At 44.0% G+C, this 24,879-nt stretch overlaps 3 protein-coding genes across 7 annotated transcripts; all 3 read left to right on the forward strand.

The window, feature by feature from the left end:
* The first annotated feature begins 370 nt into the window (after nt 1-370).
* Nucleotides 371-4,614, forward strand: LOC108029189 (leucine--tRNA ligase, cytoplasmic). Its single transcript, XM_017101362.3, has 5 exons — nt 371-503; nt 656-1,494; nt 1,559-2,130; nt 2,193-3,892; nt 3,950-4,614. Exons 1-5 carry the CDS (start codon nt 501-503, stop codon nt 4,385-4,387), a joined length of 3,552 nt encoding a protein of 1,183 aa, XP_016956851.1. The 5' UTR covers nt 371-500; the 3' UTR covers nt 4,388-4,614.
* Nucleotides 4,615-4,864: 250 nt separating this feature from the next.
* LOC108028951 (trypsin-1) lies at nt 4,865-5,787 on the forward strand. The gene is made up of 2 exons (XM_017100990.3): nt 4,865-5,144; nt 5,205-5,787. Exons 1-2 carry the CDS (start codon nt 4,867-4,869, stop codon nt 5,758-5,760), a joined length of 834 nt encoding a protein of 277 aa, XP_016956479.1. The 5' UTR covers nt 4,865-4,866; the 3' UTR covers nt 5,761-5,787.
* Nucleotides 5,788-7,514: 1,727 nt separating this feature from the next.
* LOC108029148 (protein timeless) lies at nt 7,515-23,326 on the forward strand. Of its 5 annotated transcripts, none has more exons than XM_050884828.1 (16): nt 7,515-7,584; nt 8,829-9,028; nt 11,219-11,429; nt 11,675-12,717; nt 12,838-13,385; nt 13,444-13,585; nt 14,002-14,510; nt 14,569-14,767; nt 14,823-14,950; nt 15,446-15,599; nt 15,662-15,814; nt 15,896-16,256; nt 16,492-16,744; nt 17,175-17,276; nt 21,399-21,809; nt 22,752-23,326. In XM_050884828.1, exons 3-16 carry the CDS (start codon nt 11,333-11,335, stop codon nt 22,852-22,854), a joined length of 4,203 nt encoding a protein of 1,400 aa, XP_050740785.1. In that variant the 5' UTR covers nt 7,515-7,584; nt 8,829-9,028; nt 11,219-11,332; the 3' UTR covers nt 22,855-23,326. The 5 variants fall into 5 exon arrangements, with proteins under 5 accessions (XP_050740785.1, XP_016956767.1, XP_050740786.1 ...); XM_017101278.3 differs by having other exon boundaries at nt 7,534-7,776; XM_044093951.2 differs by lacking the exon at nt 7,515-7,584 and adding an exon at nt 8,388-8,451.
* Nucleotides 23,327-24,879: the final 1,553 nt, after the last annotated feature.

Genomic DNA, 24,879 nt, shown 5'->3' on the forward strand with positions numbered 1-24,879 from the left:
AGGAACTTCACCAAATTTGTGCTCTAAAAATGTTATTTGTTTATTTCCTAAATTCAAAATAAGTTAATAATGTTAAAATAAAAAGTGTAGCTTTGAATTCAAGAATTAAATAGGAATTATAACATTTTTCCGGGAAAATTACATTCACTTAAAAATTACAATTAAATCAATTTTAAATTTTAATGGGAGCGCCATCTGCCGCTCAGTAGCTTTACTAAATCAAGCAGTTCATACGTACTACCAAGCAGTTTACACATGTAAAATAAAGCAGTTTACCCATTTAAATCGAAGCAGTTTGTGTAGAAAATCTAAACATATCGATATTCGATATACTTCTGCCTTGCGCATCTCTAGTTATAGCCAAATTTGGCGTGTAAATAGCCAATCTGGCAGCCCCCGTTTCGGTAAACACGTTGCACTGTTTTTGGATTTTTGCAACTGCGGTGATTTGAATGAAATAATTGTTCTAAACAATTAGAAGGAACCCTAATCGAACCGAAATGGTGAGTACCAGAGGGAGGGGCCGGTGGCCCTCCCACGGATGAGTCACCGATGGAGCCACGCGGGCAAGCCGGCTGATGCAACTTTCCGCCGGATGAGTGCACCATGCAAATGCAAATTCCTTGCTAATTACGCACTTTTCTCCCAAAAACAGGCCACCAGTGAACGCAAGGGCACCTTCAAGGTGGAGTACCTGCAGAAGATCGAGCAGGAGGTGCAGCAGCGCTGGGAGAGGGAGCGCGTGCACGAGTCGGACGCCCCGACGGCGCCGAAGAAGCGGCAGGCGGAGAAGTTCTACGTGACCTTTCCCTTTCCCTACATGAACGGCCGCCTGCACCTGGGCCACACCTTCTCGCTCTCCAAGGCCGAGTACTCGGTGCGCTACCACCGGCTGAAGGGGCGGCGCGTGCTCTGGCCCTTCGGCTTCCACTGCACGGGAATGCCCATCAAGGCGTGTGCCGACAAGCTGACCCGCGAGCTGGAGCAGTTCGGCTACCCGCCCAAGTTCCCCGACACCGAGGAGGCCGTGCCTGCGCCCGCGGAGAGCACCGCCTCCGAGGTGCCCAAGGACAAGTCCAAGGGAAAGAAGAGCAAGGCGGCGGCCAAGACCGGGACCGCCAAGTATCAATGGCAGATCATGCAGAGCCTCGGGCTGAAGGACGAGGAGATCAAGGACTTCGCCAATGCCGAGCACTGGCTGAACTACTTTCCACCGCTGGCGGTGCAGGATCTCAAGAGGATCGGCGTGCACGTCGACTGGCGGCGCAGCTTCATCACCACCGATGCCAATCCCTACTTCGACTCCTTTGTGCGCTGGCAGTTCAACCACCTGAAGGCGCGCGGCAAGATCATGTACGGCAAGCGCTACACCATCTACTCGCCCAAGGACGGCCAGCCCTGCATGGACCACGATCGCTCCTCGGGCGAGGGAGTGGGTCCCCAGGAGTACACGCTCATCAAGATGAAGGTGCTGGAGGCGCCCAAGGCGTTGAGGTGCGAATACGATTCCTTGCTGTATGAGCATTCACTAATCAAGTTTATTTACGATCCCTTCTAGCTCCATCAAGCAGCCCATCTACATGGTGGCCGCCACACTGCGTCCGGAGACCATGTACGGCCAGACGAACTGCTGGCTGCACCCGGACATCAAGTACATCGCCTGGCAGACCAGCAAGAACAACGAGGTCTGGATCAGCACGCGCAGGGCGGCCAGAAACATGACCTACCAGGGCTTCACCGACGTGGAGGGTGATATCAAGGTGCTGGCTGAGCTGACTGGCCAAGATCTGCTCGGAGTGCCTCTCTCGGCTCCCCTGACCTCGCACAAGATCGTCTACACCTTGCCCATGCTGAGCATCAAGGAGGACAAGGGAACTGGAGTGGTCACCTCAGTGCCCTCAGACTCCCCCGACGATTACGCTGCTTTGGTGGATCTGCAGAAGAAGGAGGCTTTCCGCCAGAAGTACGGACTGAAGGATGAGATGGTGCTGCCCTACGAACCCATTCCCATCATCGAAGTACCCACGCTGGGCAAGCTGAGTGCCGTGCATGCGTATGAGACCCTCAAGATCCAGTCGCAGAACGACAAGGATAAGCTGGCCGAGGCCAAGGAGATGTGCTACCTCAAGAGTAAGTGCACCCAAGTAATCATTCAAGAGTTTCTGTTACTTAGCTTATTCCCTAAACCGCAGGTTTCTATGATGGCGTGATGTTGGTGGGCGAGTTTGCCGGGCGCAAGATCCAGGATGTGAAGAAGGATCTGCAAAAGCGCCTGGTCGACGCCAATGAGGCTGATCTCTACTATGAGCCGGAGAAGACCATCATGTCGCGCTCGGCCGATGAGTGCGTGGTAGCTCTGTGCAACCAGTGGTACCTCAATTATGGAGAGCCCGTGTGGCGGGCTCAAGCCACCAAGATTCTGGAGGACATGGAAACCTTCCACGAGGAGGCGCGCAACAACTTCGAGGCCTGCCTGAACTGGCTGCACGAGTACGCCTGCTCCAGGACCTACGGCCTCGGAACGAAGCTGCCTTGGGACGACAAGTGGCTGATTGAGTCCCTCTCGGACTCCACCATCTACATGGCCTACTACACTGTGGCTCACCTGCTGCAGGGAGGCACCTTCCGCGGCGAGAAGTCAGGGCCTTTTAACATCAAGCCGTCGGACATGACTGCCGAGATCTGGGACTACATTTTCTTCAAGGAAACCCCACTGCCCAAGAAGACGACCATTAAGCCGGAACATCTTGCTGTGCTGCGTCGCGAGTTCGAGTACTGGTACCCGATGGATCTTCGCGTCTCTGGCAAGGATCTCATCCAGAACCACTTGACCTTCTGTCTCTATAATCACGCCGCCATCTGGCCAAACGATGAGACCAAGTGGCCCAAGGGAATGCGAGTCAATGGCCACCTGTTGCTTAATTCCGCCAAGATGTCGAAATCGGATGGAAACTTCCTCACCCTGACCGAGGCTGTGGACAAGTTCTCCGCTGACGGCATGCGTCTCTGTCTGGCCGATGCCGGCGACAGTGTAGAGGATGCTAACTTTGTGGAGAGCACGGCGGACGCAGGTATCCTTCGTCTGTACACCTTCATTGAGTGGGTCAAGGAGATGCTGGACACCAGGAGCAGTCTGCGAAAGGGCGCTGAGAAGACCTTCAACGATCAGGTCTTCCTGAGTGAGCTCAATTTGAAAACCCAGCAAACTGATGAGAACTACAGGAAGATGCTGTTCAAGGAGGCTCTGAGGAGTGGCTTCTACGAACTCCAGTTGGCCAGGGACAAGTACAGGGAGCTCTGTGGCGCCCAGGGAATGCACGAGGATCTGGTGCTGGAGTTCATCCGCAGACAAGCTCTTCTGGTCTCCCCGATCTGTCCGCACATGGCGGAGCATGTTTGGGGACTGCTGGGCAACAAGGAGTCCATTGTTCACGCCCGCTGGCCAGAGGTTGGAGCCATCAACGAAGTGGATATCCTGTGCTCGGAGTATCTCATGGAAGCCGCACACTCGTTCCGTCTGAACCTCAAGAACTTGCTGCAAGTGAAGGGCAAGGCTGGTAAGGATAAATATGCCACTGTGCAGCAGGAGAAACCGAATCGCGGACTTGTCTGGGTGGCCAAGACCTATCCCCCTTGGCAGTGCTGCGTTCTGGACACCATGAAAGAGTTGTTCAACCAATCGCAGTCCCTGCCGGATAACAAAGTCATCGCTGCCACACTGCAACAAAAGCCCGAGCTGAAGAAGTTTATGAAGCGCGTGATGCCTTTCGCCCAGATGATCCGCGAAAAGGTGGAGTCTGGCAAGGGAGTAGCTGCCCTGGCCGTCACTCTGGAGTTCGACGAGCGCCAGGTGTTGATCAGTAATCTGGAGTACCTGAAAAACACACTGGATGTGAGTTATCTTATTTGATTTAATATTTCCGTTTAATATACTATTATTTGCCTTCAGCTGGATGTCCTGGAAATTAAGTACACCGATGACCCCTCGGCGCCGGAGAAAACTCGCGAGGAAGTGCGTCCCGGCTCGCCCTTCATCAGCTTCTCGGTGGCTCCCAATGTGAGCGTGGAGCTGACGAATCCCATTGAGCGCTCTTCGCTCTTCCAGGTCAACACCGTCATTTCTGAGGGCGACACCGTGCAGTCCCTGCGGGAGAAGCTGGCCAAGATCATTGGGCTCAAAACGGACACGGCTAACCTGAAAATCTGGCGTTACGAGGATCCCGTTCTGGGCCCCCGGAAGATACCCAACTTCCAGGACTACAAGGCGGGAAAGACTGTGCTCAGCGATGGCAACTTTGTCCTGGATGTGGCGTCCAAGAAAGTCAGCGTGGAGCAGGGCGGCAAGCTGACCGAAGTGGGAAGAAATCTTATCTATGTGGTGGATTAAATCGAGAAGCATCACAAGCCTAATTAATTTATTCATAGAATGAAATTGAAACCTTGTAAAACGAAATCTTGGCTATTAAACTGTACTGTGAGACGCTTGTGCCCAATTCAATTAAAGTAAAACTTAATCTAAGGATGGTTAATTGTAATAGATGTCTGAAATGAACTTGAAACCAGTCTGGCTGTATGTCTAGTGACCCAATTAAAAAACTAAATGAATACCAGGCCTATGTACTTGTAATTCATGATAAATAAGTGTCGTTAAGGTGAGAGTGTGACCCATGCCACTTAAACTAGCAGTCTTTAGGGTATTTAGTGTGTCAGTGGGCTGATAGGCTGCACAGTGGTTTCCCAGCAGGTCTTCTGCCCCATGGGGGGCTATCGCTAATCCAAGAAAAGAGGAATGAATGCGGGGAACACCTATATAAGGCTTTGCTCTGCTTTAGGCCATAGCATACTTCGGTGTCTTGTGGAATAACCATGTTGGCCCTTCGCTTGTTTCTGGTGCTGCAGTGCAGCCTGTTGGTTCTGGCGGGAGTTTGTTTAATACCGCAGCCCATCAAAAGACAGCGGTCGCTTAAGAATGTGTTGGAGAAACCCTGGAGACTGTCTCCTCGCCTGGATGGTCGAATTGTGGGAGGACATCGCATTAATATCACCGATGCACCGCATCAGGTTTCCCTGCAAACTTCGTCCCATATCTGCGGCGGCTCCATCATTTCCGAGGAGTGGATACTTACAGCTGCCCATTGCACTTAGTAAGAGGAGAGTTTGCTTGAACTATCCATCGATGTAATCCATATTCCTTTGAATTACAGTGGCAAAACTGCAGATCGCCTGAAAATACGCCTGGGCACCAGTGAGTTTGCCCGCAGTGGCGAGCTCCTGCGGGTCCAGAAGATCGTCCAGCATGCCCAGTTCAACTTCACCAATGTGGACTACGATTTCTCCCTGCTCCAGCTGGCGCATCCCATCAAGTTCGACGAGACCAAGAAGGCCATAAAGCTGCCCGAGTCGCAGATGAAGTTCATGGACGGGGAGACCTGCTTTGTGAGCGGCTGGGGCAACACGCAGAACCTGCTGGAGTCCAGGGAGTGGCTGCGCCAGGTGGAGGTGCCGCTGGTCAACCAGGAGCTGTGCAGCGAGAAGTACAAGCAATACGGCGGGGTCACCGAGCGCATGATCTGTGCCGGGTTCCTGGAGGGCGGCAAGGATGCCTGCCAGGGCGACTCCGGCGGTCCGATGGTCAGCGAGTCGGGGGAGCTGGTGGGCGTGGTCAGCTGGGGCTACGGCTGCGCCAAGCCCGACTATCCGGGTGTCTACTCCCGCGTGAGCTTCGCCCGGGATTGGATCAAGGAGCACAGTGGTGTTTGAACTTAAAAACCTCTTAAATGTACCTAGTTCGGCAAGACATTAAATAAAATCAAAATTGACTAAGAATATCACATTGATATCAATGATAAATATCTTTAATTTGGTATGTTGGGGCTGCGATAGTTTAAAAAAGTTAACGAATGTGGAATTGTTATTTACTTTTATCTTTAAAAAAAATATAGAAAATATAGAAACAATATAAAAATAAATCGGGTTGTCTTAACGATACTTTAGTTTATCCTAAAGATATTATTAGTTTATCAAAACACCTTTATTAAAAACATTACAAATAAGCTGTAAATAAAAAATCATGTATCTTAAAGTAATTGTAATCTATCTTAAAGATAGTATAGGTTGTCCAAAAGAAACTTAATAAAAAAATAAATAAATCTAAGAAATTTTAACTATATATTTCATATTATGATAATTTATCTTGAAGACATTCATAATAATCTTTAAGATATTATTGCTTAGTCCAAAATATACTTCTACAAATACGTACATTAACCATTTCTTCTTAAAATACTACGTAACAGTTAATGAATAGAAACCCTAAAGTAATTATTCCGCAACTTTGAAAATTATGTATATATATTCAATTCCAAATATATTCAAAATGCCACGCGAGCAAAATAAAAATATAATCTTTAATATATTTAAATTAGCAAGATATTGACCATGTATTGCAGAACCATCGCCTGAATATTTCCGCATTGATCATTCCGCAATGTGCTCCTGCCCGGGAGCACTCCCACACGTTGCCAGCACACAGCCAACTTGCCAGACACGCGACCCTGCTGCCGCTCGCACACTCTGCCGGCGCATGTCGCGTTGTTGGCAATGAGTCCAGTTGGCCACGTTAGGAGGATGGCTGTCTGTGTTCGGTCCTCCAGCTGCTGGCAGGGGGCCTTGCACCCGGCGGCTGCCGTTCGCATCTAATTGCTTTGCCTTTCCTTGGGAGGCTTATCAGCCAGCTGCCTTGGTTGCTGGGCTGCGTCCATGTGTTACATGCGGCGTATACGCAATTAATCGCATTACGTATACGTCGGGACCACTTTGTAGGCTGTGTGCACAATTTCATAAGTATTTCTGTTGACCGCCTATGCCCTTTATTGTGTTTGTCCAGTGATAAATTAGCTTGAAAATCTTGGTGTGTGTAGGTAAATAGCCTTGGCCTTGGTAAGCCGATCGCAACTTACGTCTCTCTCTCTGGAAAGTTTTTAACTCACATATAGAAGTGGTCCAATCACTTCGATTATACTGCTGTTGTTTCACCACTGACACTTTCTTTTTGCTGGTTTTAATTATGCATAATATCTAACACATAGGAATCAATTTGGTTACAACAGAGTTCGCACAGGGAATTTTATGAGTACTTGGAAGGTGTGATAGAATAAATAACCCCTACACGTAATTGCATTTTTGTTCCTGTTATGTATTCATTTGAGGTTTTAAATACCTTAAACAAATTTTTACAGAATTTAAAAAAAAAATACCAGAATACATATTTTTTACAATTTCTGAAAAGTACTTTTACTGCTAAATAAATTATCCAGAAGTTGGAATATCTTTTTTTAATGCTTCAACTGCAGTTAGGGGAGTATCCAACCATTACGGAACTTTAAAGCCTGCACTCCGGCAACAAGTTGAATAACATTCTGACCAAGTCGAATGGCCTTTGTTGTGAGTGAGTGACTTTGTGACTGGAGAGTGCCAGCTATTCATTCCTAGCGCCGCTGGCCGGGCAAAAGTGAGCTACGAACCACCGTTTCCAGTTGATTTGCAGCAGCGATTCGGTGACGACGTGCCGAGGAAATCCGCCTAGTAAATATACTATAGTGTTCGGGTGCCCTGAGAATGAGAGTGCGTATACGCCGCGGGTGCCCGTGCCGCCAACCAATTGTTGATTCCGTTCCCAAAAGGATTATTCAACAGATCATCTGCGGCACTCAGAGCCGAGCAAAGTCACCCTGACGAAGCCTACGACCGAGTCGCTTGAAGGCGAGATTCAGCTGGGTAAAAACGTTTACACTGCACTGAGAGAAATCAATAGACTTTTAATAAGACAACATTTTTTAAATTTGGAGTGGTTTGAATATTGAAGAATTATTATTTGGTGATTTCGTTTACAATTACAAATAAAATTACAATATAAATAATTAAATATATACAATAATTTTTACATAAAAAATAATTTTTAATCCTGAAAAAGTATTTGTTGTCTTTCCAAACTCAATGGCTAGAAATTGTTTGTGATACGCGTTACATAAATCATATTTTGCCAAGTCAAAGACATTTCTCCGAGTGCACTGAATAGCTCTGACTGTTGCTGTTGTGCCCAGAGGGTTCTCCGTACTTTCCGGCGCTGGTTATTCATGGTTATCGAACATTCGCCACCGACGGTTGGCAAATAAACGTGCGGCACGTTGCGAATACACGTGAGTCGCGCTCGGCGAGAGCTTTCGGCTCGGCTCTCTCACTCAAACAGACGCCGCCAGCGGCACGTTGGCACTGTGTGAGTGGGTGTTCCGCTCAGTGGGCGTGTATCCGTGAGGTGCATTCCGTATCTGACTTCGGCGAGCGAGCGAAACCTCAGATCGCATTCAGCATTGTGCGTTCCAAGTAAGCGGTTCGTTGAGCGGGTCGAAATTTATCCAATAAACAAATATCTCACAAATAAATATCTCTGAAGTAAACAGTAACTTAATCAATACTTGCATTAAGTTAATCTTATGTGAAGTCGCGTAATTATTTGAATAAATACAACTGAAAAACCGAGCAACAATTCAGAGTCTCCAAAAGTGCTAAGCTACAGTATTGGGAGGGTGCTTATCGACTGCTCTTTCTCCCAGTGTCTCGCCTAGATTGCAATCGAAAAACTGCAAATTAATTGTTATTGTTCAAGTTGTTGTTGCTGCGCTTTACATAAGTCAAGACATGCAACTAAAGTGCAAAGAATTTTTTGTGCCGTGTTGACAGAAAAACAAAGTGCTAAATAAACACGTGAATCCCCTGAGTGCTCCTACAAGCCCAATTATAATTTTAAAATTTTCTAAAACTACTTGCAGATACTGAAGAAAAATATATTTCCACAGTGAAATTTAAAAAACACTAAAACAAGAACTGGCTCTAGTTCAGAGAAACCCAACAAGTGCTTAGAAAAGCTCACAAAACATTTATAAACAAACAGTTAAATTGTTACAAACAACTAAGTTGACTAAACACACAACTTATAAACGTTAAACAACAATAGAAAATACCCCAATTGGTAAGAAAAATAAAGAAATAATAAAATAGACAACGTAGAGATTAGACACAAATTAACTCGAATCTTTGTAGATTGGCCCGCTAAAAATTACGCTTTTTAAGCTGTAAGCTCGCCAAAAATAGCTTTCAGGGGCGCAAAATTTAAAACGTGCCCCTAAAAGAAAACTGCACTTTACATTAAAGCTGAAAACGAAACACTTTAAAATCGAAAACAATTTAAGGCAATTTAGACCAGCTCTTATGTAAATTGCACCCGTTGAAGTGGCAAAAAAGAGGCTTGGCCTTCCGCAGATTCTCTGCCAATGACAGGATAACAAACAATTCCGGGAATTTCCCCATGAGGACTGGCAACTGACAGATTTCGTCGCAGGACACAGATGTCGAGTGTGTTTCTGCAATCAGTTTGTGAGGGACCTAAGCAACCCTCAGGGCCTCAGATTTATTGGCATTGCAAATGGAATTTCTTAAATATTTATGCGAGTTCTATCTCTGCTTTCCGTTTGGAATGCAAATTTGCCTTCGCCTCAATGAATTTCCTTTTTGCGAAAGAATGAAAAATGTTCGCACTCTCTACGCGAAAAAGTGCCCAACTCGAAATTTCAATGCGCATATCATTTTGTAGTTCTCGCCTTGCCTTTATGTAAGTTGTGTCTTTGATTTCATAACCAGTCAGCGGAAATGGTATTGGGGTTGCTAGGAATCCACCATGGATGTGTGCATAGAGATGGCCAAATGAAATATGATCATCAGATGGTTATGTAAATAATGATTTTCAAGTAATAAAAATTGGTGGGTGTGGTGTATGTACCAGAGGCTTCTGGAAATTCTAAGGCGTTGTACTTTAATTTATATTTATTTTATTGGAAATCTAAAAATATTTAATTGCACACTCAAAGTGCAGTCCAAGCATTTTCTTTAAAATTTCAATTATTTCAATTTAAAAGATTGTGACCTAGTAGTTTAAATAGTATTGGGTCACCTACTTCGTAATATTACTGAACTAAAAAATAACATACGAGATAACTTAAAACTAGAGATCATAATAATAATAACAAAAATATAAAACATAAAAATTATATTTTGTATTACCACAATTAGGCTTTTTTTAATTATTTAAATATTTAAACAATTTTTCCTTCTTATTACCGCTTGCTTTCGGCCATTTAACGTGCCTTTTAACGTGTTCGCCCAAAAGAGGGCCACAAAAGCTGCATGCAGCTCAGCTGCACTGGCATTTGGTCGACAAATATAGCGCGGAATCGTTCAAAGTCAGCAACCTGGAAGCCAAACAAAGACCATAACCCACTGCGCCATCCTGCATCCCGATTCGTGTCCTATAAATATCGCCAGGGGGGGCCTTTCTAGGTGAATGCAGCCTTTGTTCCCCGGAGTCCGAAGTCCGTGGCGCCCAGATCCACTGGCTTTGTCCTCCAACTGTGTTGTTTACACAATCACCATCCGAATGTCTGTCACATGCGGCCACCGGGTGCCGCCTGTTGAGGATTTACCTGGTTATGTGATGGTTGAAGGTTGGGCTTGGGCTTGGGATTGGGATTAGGTGCCCCCCCCTTGGGGCGGAGATGGTAATGGCCCTTAAGTGTGGCTTCCTGGAATTTCGGGGCTCGTCTCGTAGGCATTCCCTTGATTTGACTCGCCGCGGGTGGTAAATGGGGACACGCTGTTGGGACACGTGTGTGAGGTGATGTTCGCCGGATTAAATGGGGAATTCATTCGGGTTTCATCCCCAAGGGTCTGCAATTGCAGCACATTGCATCGACTGCGCCCTTGATGGTCACATGGACCGATTTGTCTTGCGATTGTAACTATTTTTGGAATAAGGTGATAGGGGTTGGGCAATTAAAATTTAAGTGGATTAATCTATTTTTAAACAGGAATCGAGTTGAGGTGATTTATTTCCACTTAGACGAAGGCAAGCGACCTCAACTTTATTTTTGGGACTTTGCTTATGGTTATAGGAACAATCTAGGATTTGTTTTTTTCTATTTTTACAGTTAATATTGGATTTTTATAAAGTTTATGGTTCATATAAAAATAGGTGGTTAAAATATTCATATAAATATAGGTGGTTAAAATATTTTTTTTATTAAATGTTATACAGTACCAAGAGTAATTCAAAACAATTTGTTCAATCACAAATTTATTTTTTTTATTTAATATCATCTAATTACAGTTTCTGGACAAATCCGAAAGGGGTACCTCAATGATTGGATTCGACAATGAGCAGAAGTAGGCAGCTCAAGAATCACATCTGGAATAATCAAAACTTCGTAGAGTAAAATCGGTTATGGACTGGTTACTAGCAACCCCGCAGTTGTACAGCGCCTTCTCCTCGTTGGGATGTCTGGAGGGAGACACCTATGTGGTCAATCCGAATGCATTGGGTAGGTTCTTAAGTGATTATTTTATTATAATTGATAAATTAAAATCGATTTCATAATCCTAAAACTATAAAACGTAAAGTATTTGGAATATACTATTATCATTATAACATTCTGTTCGGAATTTAATAAATTAATAAATGGATAAAAGATATGACAGATCATATTTTGGAAATTTATCAATTATTATTTTTAGTTAACTAACAATATTTTTTGGGATCATTTACTAATAAAATTTATTTTCTTAGCCATTCTCGAGGAGATCAACTACAAGCTCACCTATGAGGACCAAACGCTGCGCACCTTCCGGCGAGCCATTGGATTCGGCCAGAATGTGCGGTCCGACCTGATACCGCTGCTGGAGAACGCCAAGGACGATGCGGTGCTGGAGTCGGTGATCCGGATACTGGTCAACCTGACGGTGCCCGTGGAGTGCCTGTTCTCCGTGGACGTGATGTACCGCACGGACGTGGGCCGCCACACCATCTTCGAGCTGAACAAGCTGCTCTACACCAGCAAGGAGGCCTTCACCGAGGCCAGGAGCACCAAGAGCGTGGTGGAGTACATGAAGCACATCCTGGAGTCGGACCCCAAGCTGTCGCCGCACAAGTGCGATCAGATCAACAACTGCCTGCTGCTGCTGCGCAACATCCTGCACATCCCGGAGACCCATGCCCACTGCGTGATGCCCATGATGCAGTCGATGCCGCACGGCATCTCCATGCAGAACACGATCCTGTGGAACCTGTTCATCCAGAGCATCGACAAATTACTCCTGTATCTGATGACCTGCCCGCAGAGAGCCTTCTGGGGCGTGACCATGGTGCAGCTGATTGCCCTGATCTACAAGGATCAGCATGTCAGCACCCTGCAGAAACTGCTGAACCTCTGGTTCGAAGCCTCTCTGTCGGAGAGTTCTGAGGATAACGAGAGTAATACCTCGCCCCCCAAGCAGGGCAGCGGCGACTCCAGCCCCATGCTGACCTCGGACCCCACCTCCGACTCCTCGGACAACGGCAGCAATGGGCGCGGCATGGGCAGCGGGTGTGGCATGCGGGAGGGCACGGCGGCCACCCTGCAGGAGGTGAGTCGCAAGGGCCAGGAGTACCAGAACGCCATGGCCAGGGTGCCGGCCGACAAGACGGATGGGTTCGAGGAGGCCAGCGATATGACTGGCAACGACAGCGAGCAGCCGGGATCCCCGGAGCAGTCGCAGCCCACTGGCGAGTCCATGGAAGACGGCGATTACGAGGAACGACAGCAAATCCAGCGGGACGAGAATGAAGATGAGGTATGTGAATGTCACCGCATATTTCAGAAAACTTATGTTGCTGATTATTTTTTTATAATTTAATAAAACTACTTCACTACGACGTCACCAACTTTTAAATTTCTTTTCAATTTTTTCCAGGAAGAAGCGGAGGAAGAGGAATACCTGCAACTGGGCGAAGCCTCGGAACCCTTGAACCTAACCCAACAACCAGCTGACAAGGTCAACAACACTACCACCCCGGAGTCCAGCCCTCCGACTGGCTGCCTGGGCAACGAGCCCTTCAAGCCACCACCACCCCTGCCGGTCAGGGCCTCCACCTCGGCACAAGCTCAGATGCACCAGTTCAACGAGTCGTCTTACAAGACCCACGTGTCGGCAGTTAAGCTGGGCCAGAAGTCGCCACATGCCGGGCAACTCCAGCTGACCAAGGGGAAGTGCTGCCCCCAGAAGAGGGAGTGCCCCTCCTCGCAGTCGGAGCTTTCGGATTGCGGCTATGGCACCCAGGTGGAGAACCAGGAGTCCATTTCCACCTCCAGCAACGATGACGATGGGCCGCAGGGCAAGCCGCAGCACCAGAAGCCTCCGTGTAACACGAAACCAAGGAATAAACCCCGCACCATTATGTCACCCATGGACAAGAAGGAGCTGAGACGCAAAAAGCTGGTCAAGCGCAGCAAGAGCAGTCTGTAAGTTGATGGAAAAGACCCACAATATACATACCTATTAACTATAATCCTATAACAGCATCAACATGAAGGGTCTGGTGCAGCACACCCCCACCGACGATGATATCTCCAATCTGCTGAAGGAATTCACAGTGGATTTCCTGCTCAAGGGCTACAGCTATCTGGTGGAGGAGCTCCACATGCAACTGCTTTCCAATGCGGTAGGTTTCGATTACCAAAGATAATATTACGAATTACTAACTTTATTTTATTTGATCGTCCGATTATATGGAAATAAATCAGAACAAGGTGAAATTTGTGAGAAACTTCTTGTTAATCGTTTAAAAAAATCACTTCAATTTTATAGTGCTAGTGCCCTGAAATGTTAATTTTTTTAAACTGGTTGAAATTTCTTGATGAGATCCTTAATGTAGACAAAATATAATCTTCTATAAAACATCTCCACGACACTATTAAATAATGATTGGTATCATAAATCTAAAAACCTTTTTACTATTAAATTGAAAATAGATTAAAGTATATTATTTATAAAGTATATTCCTCTTACTACTATATTTGTAAATGCTTACATTTTATTTTATACATTTTGAAATACTATTATTCGTATTTCCTTCAGAAGGTGCCCATCGACACATCGCACTTTTTCTGGCTGGTCACCTACTTCCTGAAGTTTGCCGCCCAGTTGGAGTTGGACATGGAGCACATCGACACCATACTCACCTATGATGTGTTGAGTTACCTGACTTACGAGGGTGTGTCCCTCTGCGAGCAACTGGAACTGAATGCTCGACAGGAGGGCAGTGATCTGAAGCCCTATCTGAGGCGGATGCACCTGGTGGTGACGGCCATCAGGGAGTTTCTCCAGGCCATCGACACCTACAACAAAGTTACCCATCTGAACGAGGACGACAGGGCCCACTTAAGGCAACTCCAGATGCAGATCAGCGAAATGTCCGATCTGCGGTGTCTCTTTGTGCTCCTGCTGAGGCGCTTCAACCCCAGCATCCACTCCAAACAGTATCTCCAGGATCTAGTGGTCACCAATCACATACTCCTCCTAATTCTGGACAATGCGGCCAAATTTGAAGGAGGCACATCGATTCGCCTATCAGAGCACATTACACAGTGAGATTTTAAATCATTATTAATATTTTAAAATCTAACCAAAATATTTTCTTTGAAGGTTTGCCACTTTGGAGGTAATGCACTATTATGGCATCCTGTTAGAGGACTTCAACAACAATGGGGAGTTCGTCAACGACTGCATCTTCACCATGATGCATCACATAGGCGGTGATCTTGGGCAGATTGGAGTGCTCTTCCAACCAATTATTCTAAAGACCTATTCGAGAATTTGGGAGGCAGACTACGAACTGTGTGATGTAGGTTATTTACTGCAAAATAATTTTCCATATATAATTTTATGGTATTTTTCAGGACTGGTCCGACCTTATCGAGTACGTCATTCACAAGTTCATGAACACTCCGCCGAAGTCGCCTCTAACCATTCCCACAACTTCTTTGACTGAAATGACCAAAGAACACAATCAGGAACATACCATTTGGTAAGGATTTCAGATGTTTTCGTTCAAGCAATATTACACATAGGGTGTTTTTGTTGTATACGCAATATATCATTCAAGTGAATCCTAATACTTTGCCGAACTATTAAGCAATTTCATTGATCTAAGACACAAATAACGTTATTAATAAATATAAATTTGAACATCTGTGGATCGTAGGGATCGGTGTTAGTGTTTTCTTTTAGAAATATGTAGTCGCATTTACTCAAACTCCTTCAGCGGATGTCCTTCAACTGTTCTTAATACTCATTCATTTTTAGGGAACCAAGTATTTATGTGATTTTTTACTGCTACTAACCATCCTTTCCTTAAGAAAGAGCTTACTAACAAAAATATACAAATTGAAACGCCTAAGGTCCAGCCTAACTTTGGAAAAAACTAACCTTTAACCTGCATTTTAAACTTAGTTAGCCAACTTAGTTTGTAGACAATGTTTGATGATTTTTACAAAACTAATTTTAATTTAAATGTTATTAGCTCTTGGTCGCAGGAGGAAATGGACACCCTTTATTGGTATTATGTGCAGAGCAAGAAGAACAATGATATAGTGGGAAAAATAGTGAAGCTCTTTAGCAACAATGGCAACAAGCTGAAGACTCGTATTTCTATCATCCAACAGCTTTTGCAACAGGTAAGGATACTTACAAAGCATATGCCACAACGGTTCTATTTTATTTTGTATTATTTTTTCAGGACATTATTACCCTGTTGGAGTACGATGACTTGATGAAGTTCGAGGATGCCGAGTACCAGAGAACTCTGCTGACCACACCCACTTCCGGAACAACAGAGTCTGGAATTGAAATTAAAGAGTGCGCCTACGGAAAACCCTCTGATGATGTGCAGGTATGAGTTAAACATAAATCCTATTAATTTTTTCTAATATCACTTTAACATTTTGCTGTATTTGTTCATCTACTCTTTCAGATCCTGCTTGATCTGATCATCAAGGAGCACAAGTCCCAGCACCTGGTGTGGCTGCAGAAGATCCTGATCGAGAGCTGCTTCGTCAAGCTGACGCTGCGGAGTGGTCTCAAAGTGCCGGAGGGCAATCACATCATGGAGCCGGTGGCCTATCACTGCATCTGCAAACAGAAATCCATACCCGTGGTGCAGTGGAACAACGAGCAGTCCACGACGATGTTGTACCAACCATTTGTATTGCTGCTGCACAAGTTGGGCATCCAGCTGCCGGCGGACGCGGGCTCAATCTTCGCCAGAATTCCCGACTACTGGACGCCGGAGACAATGTACGGACTGGCCAAGAAGCTGGGACCCCTGGACAAACGTGAGTTGAACTCATCCCACTCAAAAAAAAAGAAACTGTCATGTCGCAAAGGTGTTGTGTATACCGTTATCAACAATTTTTACTCTCTCTCTGTGTGAAATTTTGATCATGGGAATCTCGCCCGAATCCGAATCCAAATCCGTACTTCCGTCCATTCCCATTCTCATTGTGTGTCCGTCGGTGTATCTCGATATGCTGTGTGCCTCTCTCCTTCTCCTCCTTTGGGCTCTTATAGTCAACCTCAAGTTCGACGCCAGTGAGCTGGAGGACGCCACGGCGGCGAGTCCTGCGCGGTACCACCACACCGGGCCGCGGAACTCCCTCAGCTCGGTGAGCAGCCTGGACGTGGATCTCGGCGAGCCGGAGGAGCTGGCCCTCATCCCCGAGGTGGACGCCGATGTGGAGAAGGCGCACGCCATGGCATCGACGCCCTCGCCCAGCGAGATCTTCGCGGTTCCAAAGACCAAGCACTGCAACTCTATAATCAGGTAGGAACTATACCCAAAAAGTGTAGAAGAGCTTTAAACAAATTTGTATAATTCTTGGAAATACTTTAATAAATAATAATTTCACCTTGTATTCAAAATACAGGGTTTATAAATCTAAATAATTCTTAAAATTTGTCACTTAAAAGTGTACTACAATTTTTTTTTACAATGTATGATATCCAAGTTTATCTCACCGATTCATTACTTTATTGTATTTTTAAAATCATTAGCCCTTTCTGTGTTATTTTTAAATGCATTTTTCCATATCAGAATAGTTATTAATAATAGATATAAAATAAAAAAGTCAACAAAGTGATAATATTTTGTTTTTCTATCAATTCTTTATCCTATAATATGTTAAGGAAGCTCTGCATACTATTTCGGTATACTTTTAAATGTGATTGCTAATTCCTCTCCATTCATTTGTCAGATATACGCCCGATCCCACGCCTCCAGTTCCCAACTGGCTGCAATTGGTCATGCGCAGCAAATGCAATCAGCGCTCAAGTCCGGCTGGTGATCCCAGCGATTGGTAAGTGCACTTTGTCCACATGCATCCCCATACCTATCCCCATCCCCATCCACATCCATATCTTAAGCCAAGTCGCGCGACCTAGCCCAACCTAGGCGAAGACAATGCCGAAAATCTTCAGATTTATGGCACACGGCAGCCGTTAAGGCTCTCCAAAAAACTCCGAACATATTGTTAACACGACGCTCTCTCTCGGCCAACTGAAATCAGCCAGCTCCAACGTTTAGACCGCGATTTATGAACTTTGCGGCCCCTGGTACATTTACTTTCCTGTGTTGACAGTCGTTGTCGCCAGTTGCGCACTAAATGTCAGCTCCGTTTTGGCCATTGTGTCTGTCGGCCGGCCAGTCTCCCAGCCTTCCACTTAGAACTGGCGGCACTGGCGTTTCTTAGAAAACATAAAATAATAATATTTATTAAATAAATTTCAAGAAAATTATCGGATTTCACAATTATTTATAAAGGTGTCTAAAAGTATGCAGTCAAATATAACTTCGTCTGTCAAAAGAAAATTTGCGGGCATATCGGATTGAAAAAAAAGTGTTGCATACTTTTAAATACCTTTATAAGTTATTTCTACACCTCAGCGGTTTCTGTGATCGGATGAAATTTAAATTTTTTGAAATATTGTTTAAATATTTAATTTAAACCTGGAACCTTAAGCTTGTAGTAAACAAAAGTTAGTTCAGGACGGTATAGGTATGGTATTTTAATAAAGGCCTGTCAGATGACAATAGATAGAATAGCTTAGATTTTCCCAGTGCACTTAAGGCCACCGCTCGACTATCTATCTAGATGCATATAGAGTGTGTATCTCATCCGCTTTGGCCATGTGTGTCCGTATTACTCGTACTTTTGGCCAGACTCCGACTCCAACTCCGTCTCAAGACCCCACACGATCGGATTCTGCTCACCCGCTGGTGGAGCGCTCCTGCAGTTTTCCGATTCCGATTGCGACGGCTGCTGCTCATGTTGAACAGCATTTTGCATTTGGGTTTATGACTTTTTGTATGGCATTTTGTTGTTACACCAAAGCTCTCAGATCCGCGATAAATAGTCGGACCTGCCGATTAGAGGATAACGCAAAGTATATTCGGTCTGCTGCGAAACACGCCTGGATTGATTCCGAAAAGGGTGGGGCTGCGTTTAATTTGGGCATTGGAACTAGTTTGTATGATTGAAATCTGGCAATTAAGGCTTTAATTTCAAATTGGACTGTGAGAACATAAAGTATTTGATTGTGATTGCAAGAACTGAAGTGCCGAGTCTGGCTTTGACTTACTTTAGAGGATTTGATGCAGCCATATAATTTGGGTTTTATACATTGTCTTACTTTTTGGGATATCAAATTTCGTAAGCCTAATCAAGATGATATTTACATAAAATCATTAGTTTAATGAATTAATACAAAGCCTTGTTTGCATTTCGCGTTGTTTATTAAAATTTTGCAGTTGTATTCTTGCTCAGAACACATATTTGGTTTTAAAAGAGATATATACATTTTTTAACATTTTTGTGATATTTAACTTTTAATGAGGGTGCTGGCTGAATAGATATTTTTGAGTCCTTAAATAAAAGAGATAATAGGTTCGAAATATTTTTTTAATGTTTAGAAAGCCGTTTTGGTTTGTTTTGAAAACACAAAAATCTAGGATTTTTAGCTAGATTTCCATTTTAAAAAAAATGAAAATGGTTGGATGAAATATATCTAGAACCTAAACTCCCTGAGCTATACCTCTACTTTCCACTCCCTCGCTGGACCTAAAAACTAGACGTTTTTCCTAAGAATCATTTACACCTTCGACAAGTTGGCCGTGTGCGCCACAAGCGAACTCACAGCTATCCGGCAATCATGCAATCCGCGAGATACGTTGGCCTGACCTCTGTCAGCGAACCCAGCAGCAGCAGCAGCAGCAGCAAAAACCCAGCAGCCACATGAGCAACAGCGGCAACAACTGCTGCAGCAACACCAGCAACATCCAGAGCAACACGAAATGAAGTCATCGCGATTAGCACGCGCAGCTGAGACAGAGCCTACGAATGTCGGGGCAGTTGTATCTGTATCTGATGGATACCCGCTAACTGGAGGACAGTGGCTACACTCGCGCCCTGTCTGCATAAATTGCCTTTGTCGCATAAACAAGCCAGAGATAATCTCGCCGCCACAGCTGCTCGGAGTCAATCAATTCATTAGGCTTATAGGGCGGAATCAAAGCGTTTACACCGAATTAACTTTAATAAGCCGCCTGAATAATTGCCCATTGTTTGGGTAATTAGAAATCGGAGGTGATCCGCAGAGACCGCCATTAATCACATCGGGAGATGTTGACATTTAGCTGGGCTTACAATCATCTGACATCTGTTGTTGCATCCTTAGGAGAAACTGTCGTCGACCCCATGAGAATTTCCAGTGAACTGAACCAGTTTCTCGACTAAAATTTGCATATTTTTTTGGCCCCCCGATCTGCCTTTTGCTCTCCGAAGGCATGTGAAATATTCTTGCTGATATTTTATTTATTGCTGCACAAACGCCGCGCTTCCTCTGCCTTTGTCGAACGAGTTTTTGTGTTTACAGTATGTTACGGTTTCTCGGTCTTTTTTGCGTGGAAAGTAAAAGTCAAAAGTTACGCGATCTTTGGCCCCCCGGGGGATCCCCGAGCTAAAAAGGCAGTGCGTGCGGCACAGAGTGCAACCAAACAAGTTCTTTTGTTAGTTTGGATAGTATATAAAAAGCTGCCGCGGTTGCTGACTCAGTAGTTGGGTTAGATCACTGAGGATGAAGTCATCTAAGTATTTTTTATAAAGTTGGGAAATGCAGGTATTACTTATAAAGGCAACAGATTTTCCTTTTGAATTTTTTAATTTTTTAATCTCTCAAATATGAGTTATGATATAATTATATTAGATTGTTTTTGAATTACTTAGGATTCGAATTTAATATTTGGGTGATTGCTTTTTTTATTTTTTTATACTTTCACAACGTTTTTAAATATTTTAAAATTATATTTTATTTTATTATAAGGGAACAAAATATTTCATTCTCAAATAATGTTTAAAACATATAAGCCTTTAACTTCATTGCAGCAGAGGAGTAAAAGTATCTCACAGATACTTTAGGTAATTGCACAACTCTCTCAAAGCCTAGGCAAATTAACACAATATGTGGGCACGCTCCTTGGCCGTCTATTTTATTTCTTTTTCTTACTTTTTGCCCTGGGGGCGTGGGCGTTGACAAAAGGCAATTTTCCAAAGTAATTTACTCTGACGCCTGGCGAAAATTGAATTTGACATTTTTCTCATTTTTTGCTGTTATTTGCCGAGAGTTGTAGCTACGTATAAAATGCAATGGCCAGCCCACAAGGAAGCCAAAGTCAACAGCTCAGGCTGGAGTTGCACTTTTCAAGTGGCCCGTGGGCTGTGTTCGGCTCTGCAATCTGTCAGGCACAGCAGCAACACCAAGAGCACAGCAGCAACACCAAGTGCACAGCAGCAACATCGGGCAGAAGACTACTACCAAGCATATTTTTTCCATTCGGTTTTCCCAGCTTCAATTGGCGACCTTCTTGCTCTGACTTCGTTTTGGGTTTGGCCTAAGATTTGTTGCTGCTTCTACATTTTGTTAACATTTTACATTATGGCCAATTCTTTTGGCCGCCGCTGCAGAGCAATAAGAGCAGCATGCAGGCGAAACATGGACACCAATTGCACTCCGGTGGACTGCTGCTGCCACCACATCAATCAGGCCCATAAATCATTTTAATTATTAAATAAACAAGTTCCTGAAAAAAATATAACTGCAGCAGCCATGCAGTCTTGTTGAGTCATTCAATTCAGTAACTGCTACCATGGCTGTAAAGTGTGAGAATATATGGGCTCGAGTACCAAAGGGTTAATTGGGCAACGATCTGTGAGGTTGCTTTGAAAAGGGAAGGGATATATTACAATAAATGGGGAGTTGTAAAAGAATAGCAGCAGGGAGGTGGAAAAAGTTAATAAAAAGGGTTATTTTATGTAGAATATTTAAATCATTTAATAGTCAATATAGAATTCTGTGATTTTAGATCGATAAATTTTCTATTTCAGTTGACTAACCTTCCTTTCTGTGCCTCTTTCCCCTTACAGCATTGGATCCTCGTCGACCACCGTGGACGATGAGGGGTTGGGGAAGTCCATCAGTGCGGCCACTTCGCAGGCGTCCAGCACTTCGATGAGCTCGGTGAACCCGACGACCACGTTGAGCCTCAACATGCTGAACACCTTCATGGGCAGCCACAACGAGAACAGCAGCAGCTCCGGATGCGGGGGCACCGTGTCCTCCTTGTCCATGGTGGCCCTGATGAGCACGGGCATGGCGGCGGCAGGCGGAGGAGGCGGCTCCTCCGGCCTGGACATGGAGGTGGATGTGGAGGCCTCCATGAAGTCCTCCTTCGAGCGACTGGAGGTCAACGGATCGCACTTCTCGCGAGCCAACAACCTGGACCAGGAGTACAGTGCCATGGTGGCATCGGTGTACGAGAAGGAGAAGGAATTCAAGTGAGTGCGATAGAAACTGGACACCAAGTTCAAAGGAGGCCCATTTAAGAAGTCGCACTTTGGGTATTTCTAATTGTTTTGTTTTGCTTTTTACTTATGAAAAATATGTTTAAATATGTTAATTTAAATACGAGTCCCAGACAGATTTCTTCAATGCAATATTTTCTTTCTCACCTTCTGTAATCTTCCCATAAAATGTTTTCTTCATTTTATGATGCCTCCTCCTACAAGTATTCAGAAAATATTGTTTGAACAGATTTTCCTTCTCATATACATAAACCTCGAAATAGGTATTAATGCTGCGCATTTTGCATATCTCCCCTTTACCAAGTACTTATTATAAACAGAAATAGTTGTTTGACAAATTTCTTCAATCGAATTCGCCCCAGCTTTGAAAGCCTAAATTAAGATGAACAATTGTTATACATTAAGGATGGGGAAATGTACCACTGTCTAACATACTTTATTAATTTATTTTGTGACCCAAAACTCCCTAAGATTACGTTCCCATTGCATTTACCATTGGCTTTGTATAAACTATGGAGGACTTTTCGCCTGATGGCAACTGATGTATGAAGGAAATTGAGGCCGACGGAGGCGAGGCTCGAGTCAAAGCCAAGATTTCGACCCGGCTAATTGACAATTAGACAGATTGCGCAAATGGCAGGCCGTCAAGCTGTCAATATGTCCGCAAAAGCGGGGAAAATCTGGAGAATACCGGGCATGGCCGAACAGTGTCTCACATAAATTTATGGCAAGCAATTATTCAGTTTCGGCCATTTGCGGCTGCCAAACATTTGCTCCCAGACTTCTTATTCGATTCCAATGGCTGTTTTTGGCCACGAACCCAATGGAAATCGTCGTTCTTGGCCTTTTTTTGGGCGGGTATTTTCATAAGTGTGTCTTGCTCATGTTTCGACTTTTGGCTCATGATCATTGCAGCAGCGATAATGTCTCTCTGGCCTCGGACCTGACCAGAATGTATGTGAGCGACGAGGACGATCGACTTGAGCGAACCGAGTTCCGGGTGCCCCACTATCACTGAGGATCCCCTGCCGCGATAGCCCGATCAGCGATCTTTGAGTGAGGCCCACCAGCTGGAACGAATTGTACCTTTAGCAAGCAAATCGAGTAACCCTTAGTACCACACAGCACAAGGATTGTACATTAATATGACCTCTAGATGCAAAAGTATACCTGATTAATTAGAGTTAACGCAAGTCTAAGCAGAAAGTGAAGTGCATTATACGGTTACTAGACGTGAGGCTCCTAGGATTCTATTCGTATCGTATCCCTAAGCTAACCTTAGTTTCCCACTGTATTCTGTATACTTACCACATACACATGTATCAAAATGGGCAGTTCCTGGTTGAAATAGTGCAAATATACACAGATAATCTATTTACACGAGTAAGGGAGAAGAGCGTCCGTATCCGAGTCCATCTGTATGTATATCCTTAGTCGTAAGTTATGCTTAGCAATAATAAAGCTTTCTCTGTAGCCGAAAAGTCCACAAATCTCTGTCTTTGACTGGGTGCAAATCCAAATGTGAATAATGTGCAGCAAATTGGCGGAGCCGCAAGATAAACGACCGGTGGGCAACGCGAATTAAGGTCATCTGGCGGATCGGGGGAGCTGGGGTCAGGGGCTTGGCGAGGGGCCAGTCTGGGGAGACTCCACGCACGGTAGCCGATAGCACTGGGCAAAAACAACTGCACAAAATTAATATTTGAAAAAAAGAACACTGGAAAAAGAACAAAGAAATTATCAAAAGCGATTGAGCATATAAGTAGGTATAAGTATTGATGAATATTTGTCAACAATATTGGCATGATATTATATATTATTCCTTTTGATACTAATTGATTCTTATTTTAAATAGATATTTTTTGCATACCTCTTCCATGTTTCACAAATAGCATTTATTATTAATTTAAGTAGTTAAGAAGCTTTGTAGTTTAGTAATTTAGTAGCTTAGTATCTAAGTATTATAGAAGTTTTGTAGCTTAGTAGTTTTCAGATTTCTAAATCTATAATTTCATTCTTGATTAAAATTGATTTCCAGTGCAGTAAATAAAACTCAGGCCACTCGCTTCCAGTCACATATTCGGTCTTGGTCTGGCCCATACATAAATGCCAAAACATGGCTAAAACAATTACCGAAACGCGGCGGGCACAACAATCGGCCATCGGAGCATAAGCATACTACTCGTACAAGAAATAATAATAATAATTGTGGCCAATTGCTGCTTAGTTGGCTAGTTAATTGCAACACGCCAAGACGACAGTCCACTCTCTGGACCAACTCTCGATGGCCACGAGTTCTTGACTTGACTTGGCTAGGTCTCAGAATGGCGAGAGGCTTTTTGGGAGGTAGGCTAGTGATTCACTGTGGTTGGGAACCAGTTCGGAAATGGCTTAATCTAGCTGTGTTTAGTACCGTTTTGGCTGGGTTCATTTCCTCATTTTAAGTACTTTTAATTAATTGCATTGTAGGTATATGCTTAAGTATAATTAATAAATTTAATTGGACCTCCTTGTATTTATTTCAAATGTTATACGCCCACTGCTATTATTATTTCCATCAATATTTAATTTACTTAGAGCAGTTAAATTGGTTTATTATAAGGTATTGTTTAACTTCCTTATTGTTTCTTTTGCTTTTCCTTTTTGTTTAATACATATTTAATTTATAAAATTCTGCATGCCTTCATTATTTTTTTTATTAACTACTTTATTTATTAAGAGAAGCTTTACTGCTAATCAAAAGTATTTATTTTTATTTTAGTCTGTATTGAAATATACATTTTTTGAGCAGTAAAGCAAATAGTCTATCTGTTTAACATTAATCATGGAGTATTTTGTGAAAACTTAATAATAGATAAACATATTTATATTTCCTGAAATTATGATATATGTAATTATGTAACTTTTGTTTATAAATTTCAAAGTAAAAATGTTTTAAACATAATCCTCTTTCTTCTTTTTTATCTGATCTAACTTGTCCGACAATTGTGTTGGTGCACCCATGACTCCAAGACTGCCCATTCATGGAGTCGCCTGTGTTTTC

The sequence above is a fragment of the Drosophila biarmipes genome, chromosome 2L (genome assembly GCF_025231255.1).
Source record: "Drosophila biarmipes strain raj3 chromosome 2L, RU_DBia_V1.1, whole genome shotgun sequence".
In the NCBI taxonomy this organism is placed as follows: Eukaryota; Metazoa; Arthropoda; class Insecta; order Diptera; family Drosophilidae; genus Drosophila; species Drosophila biarmipes.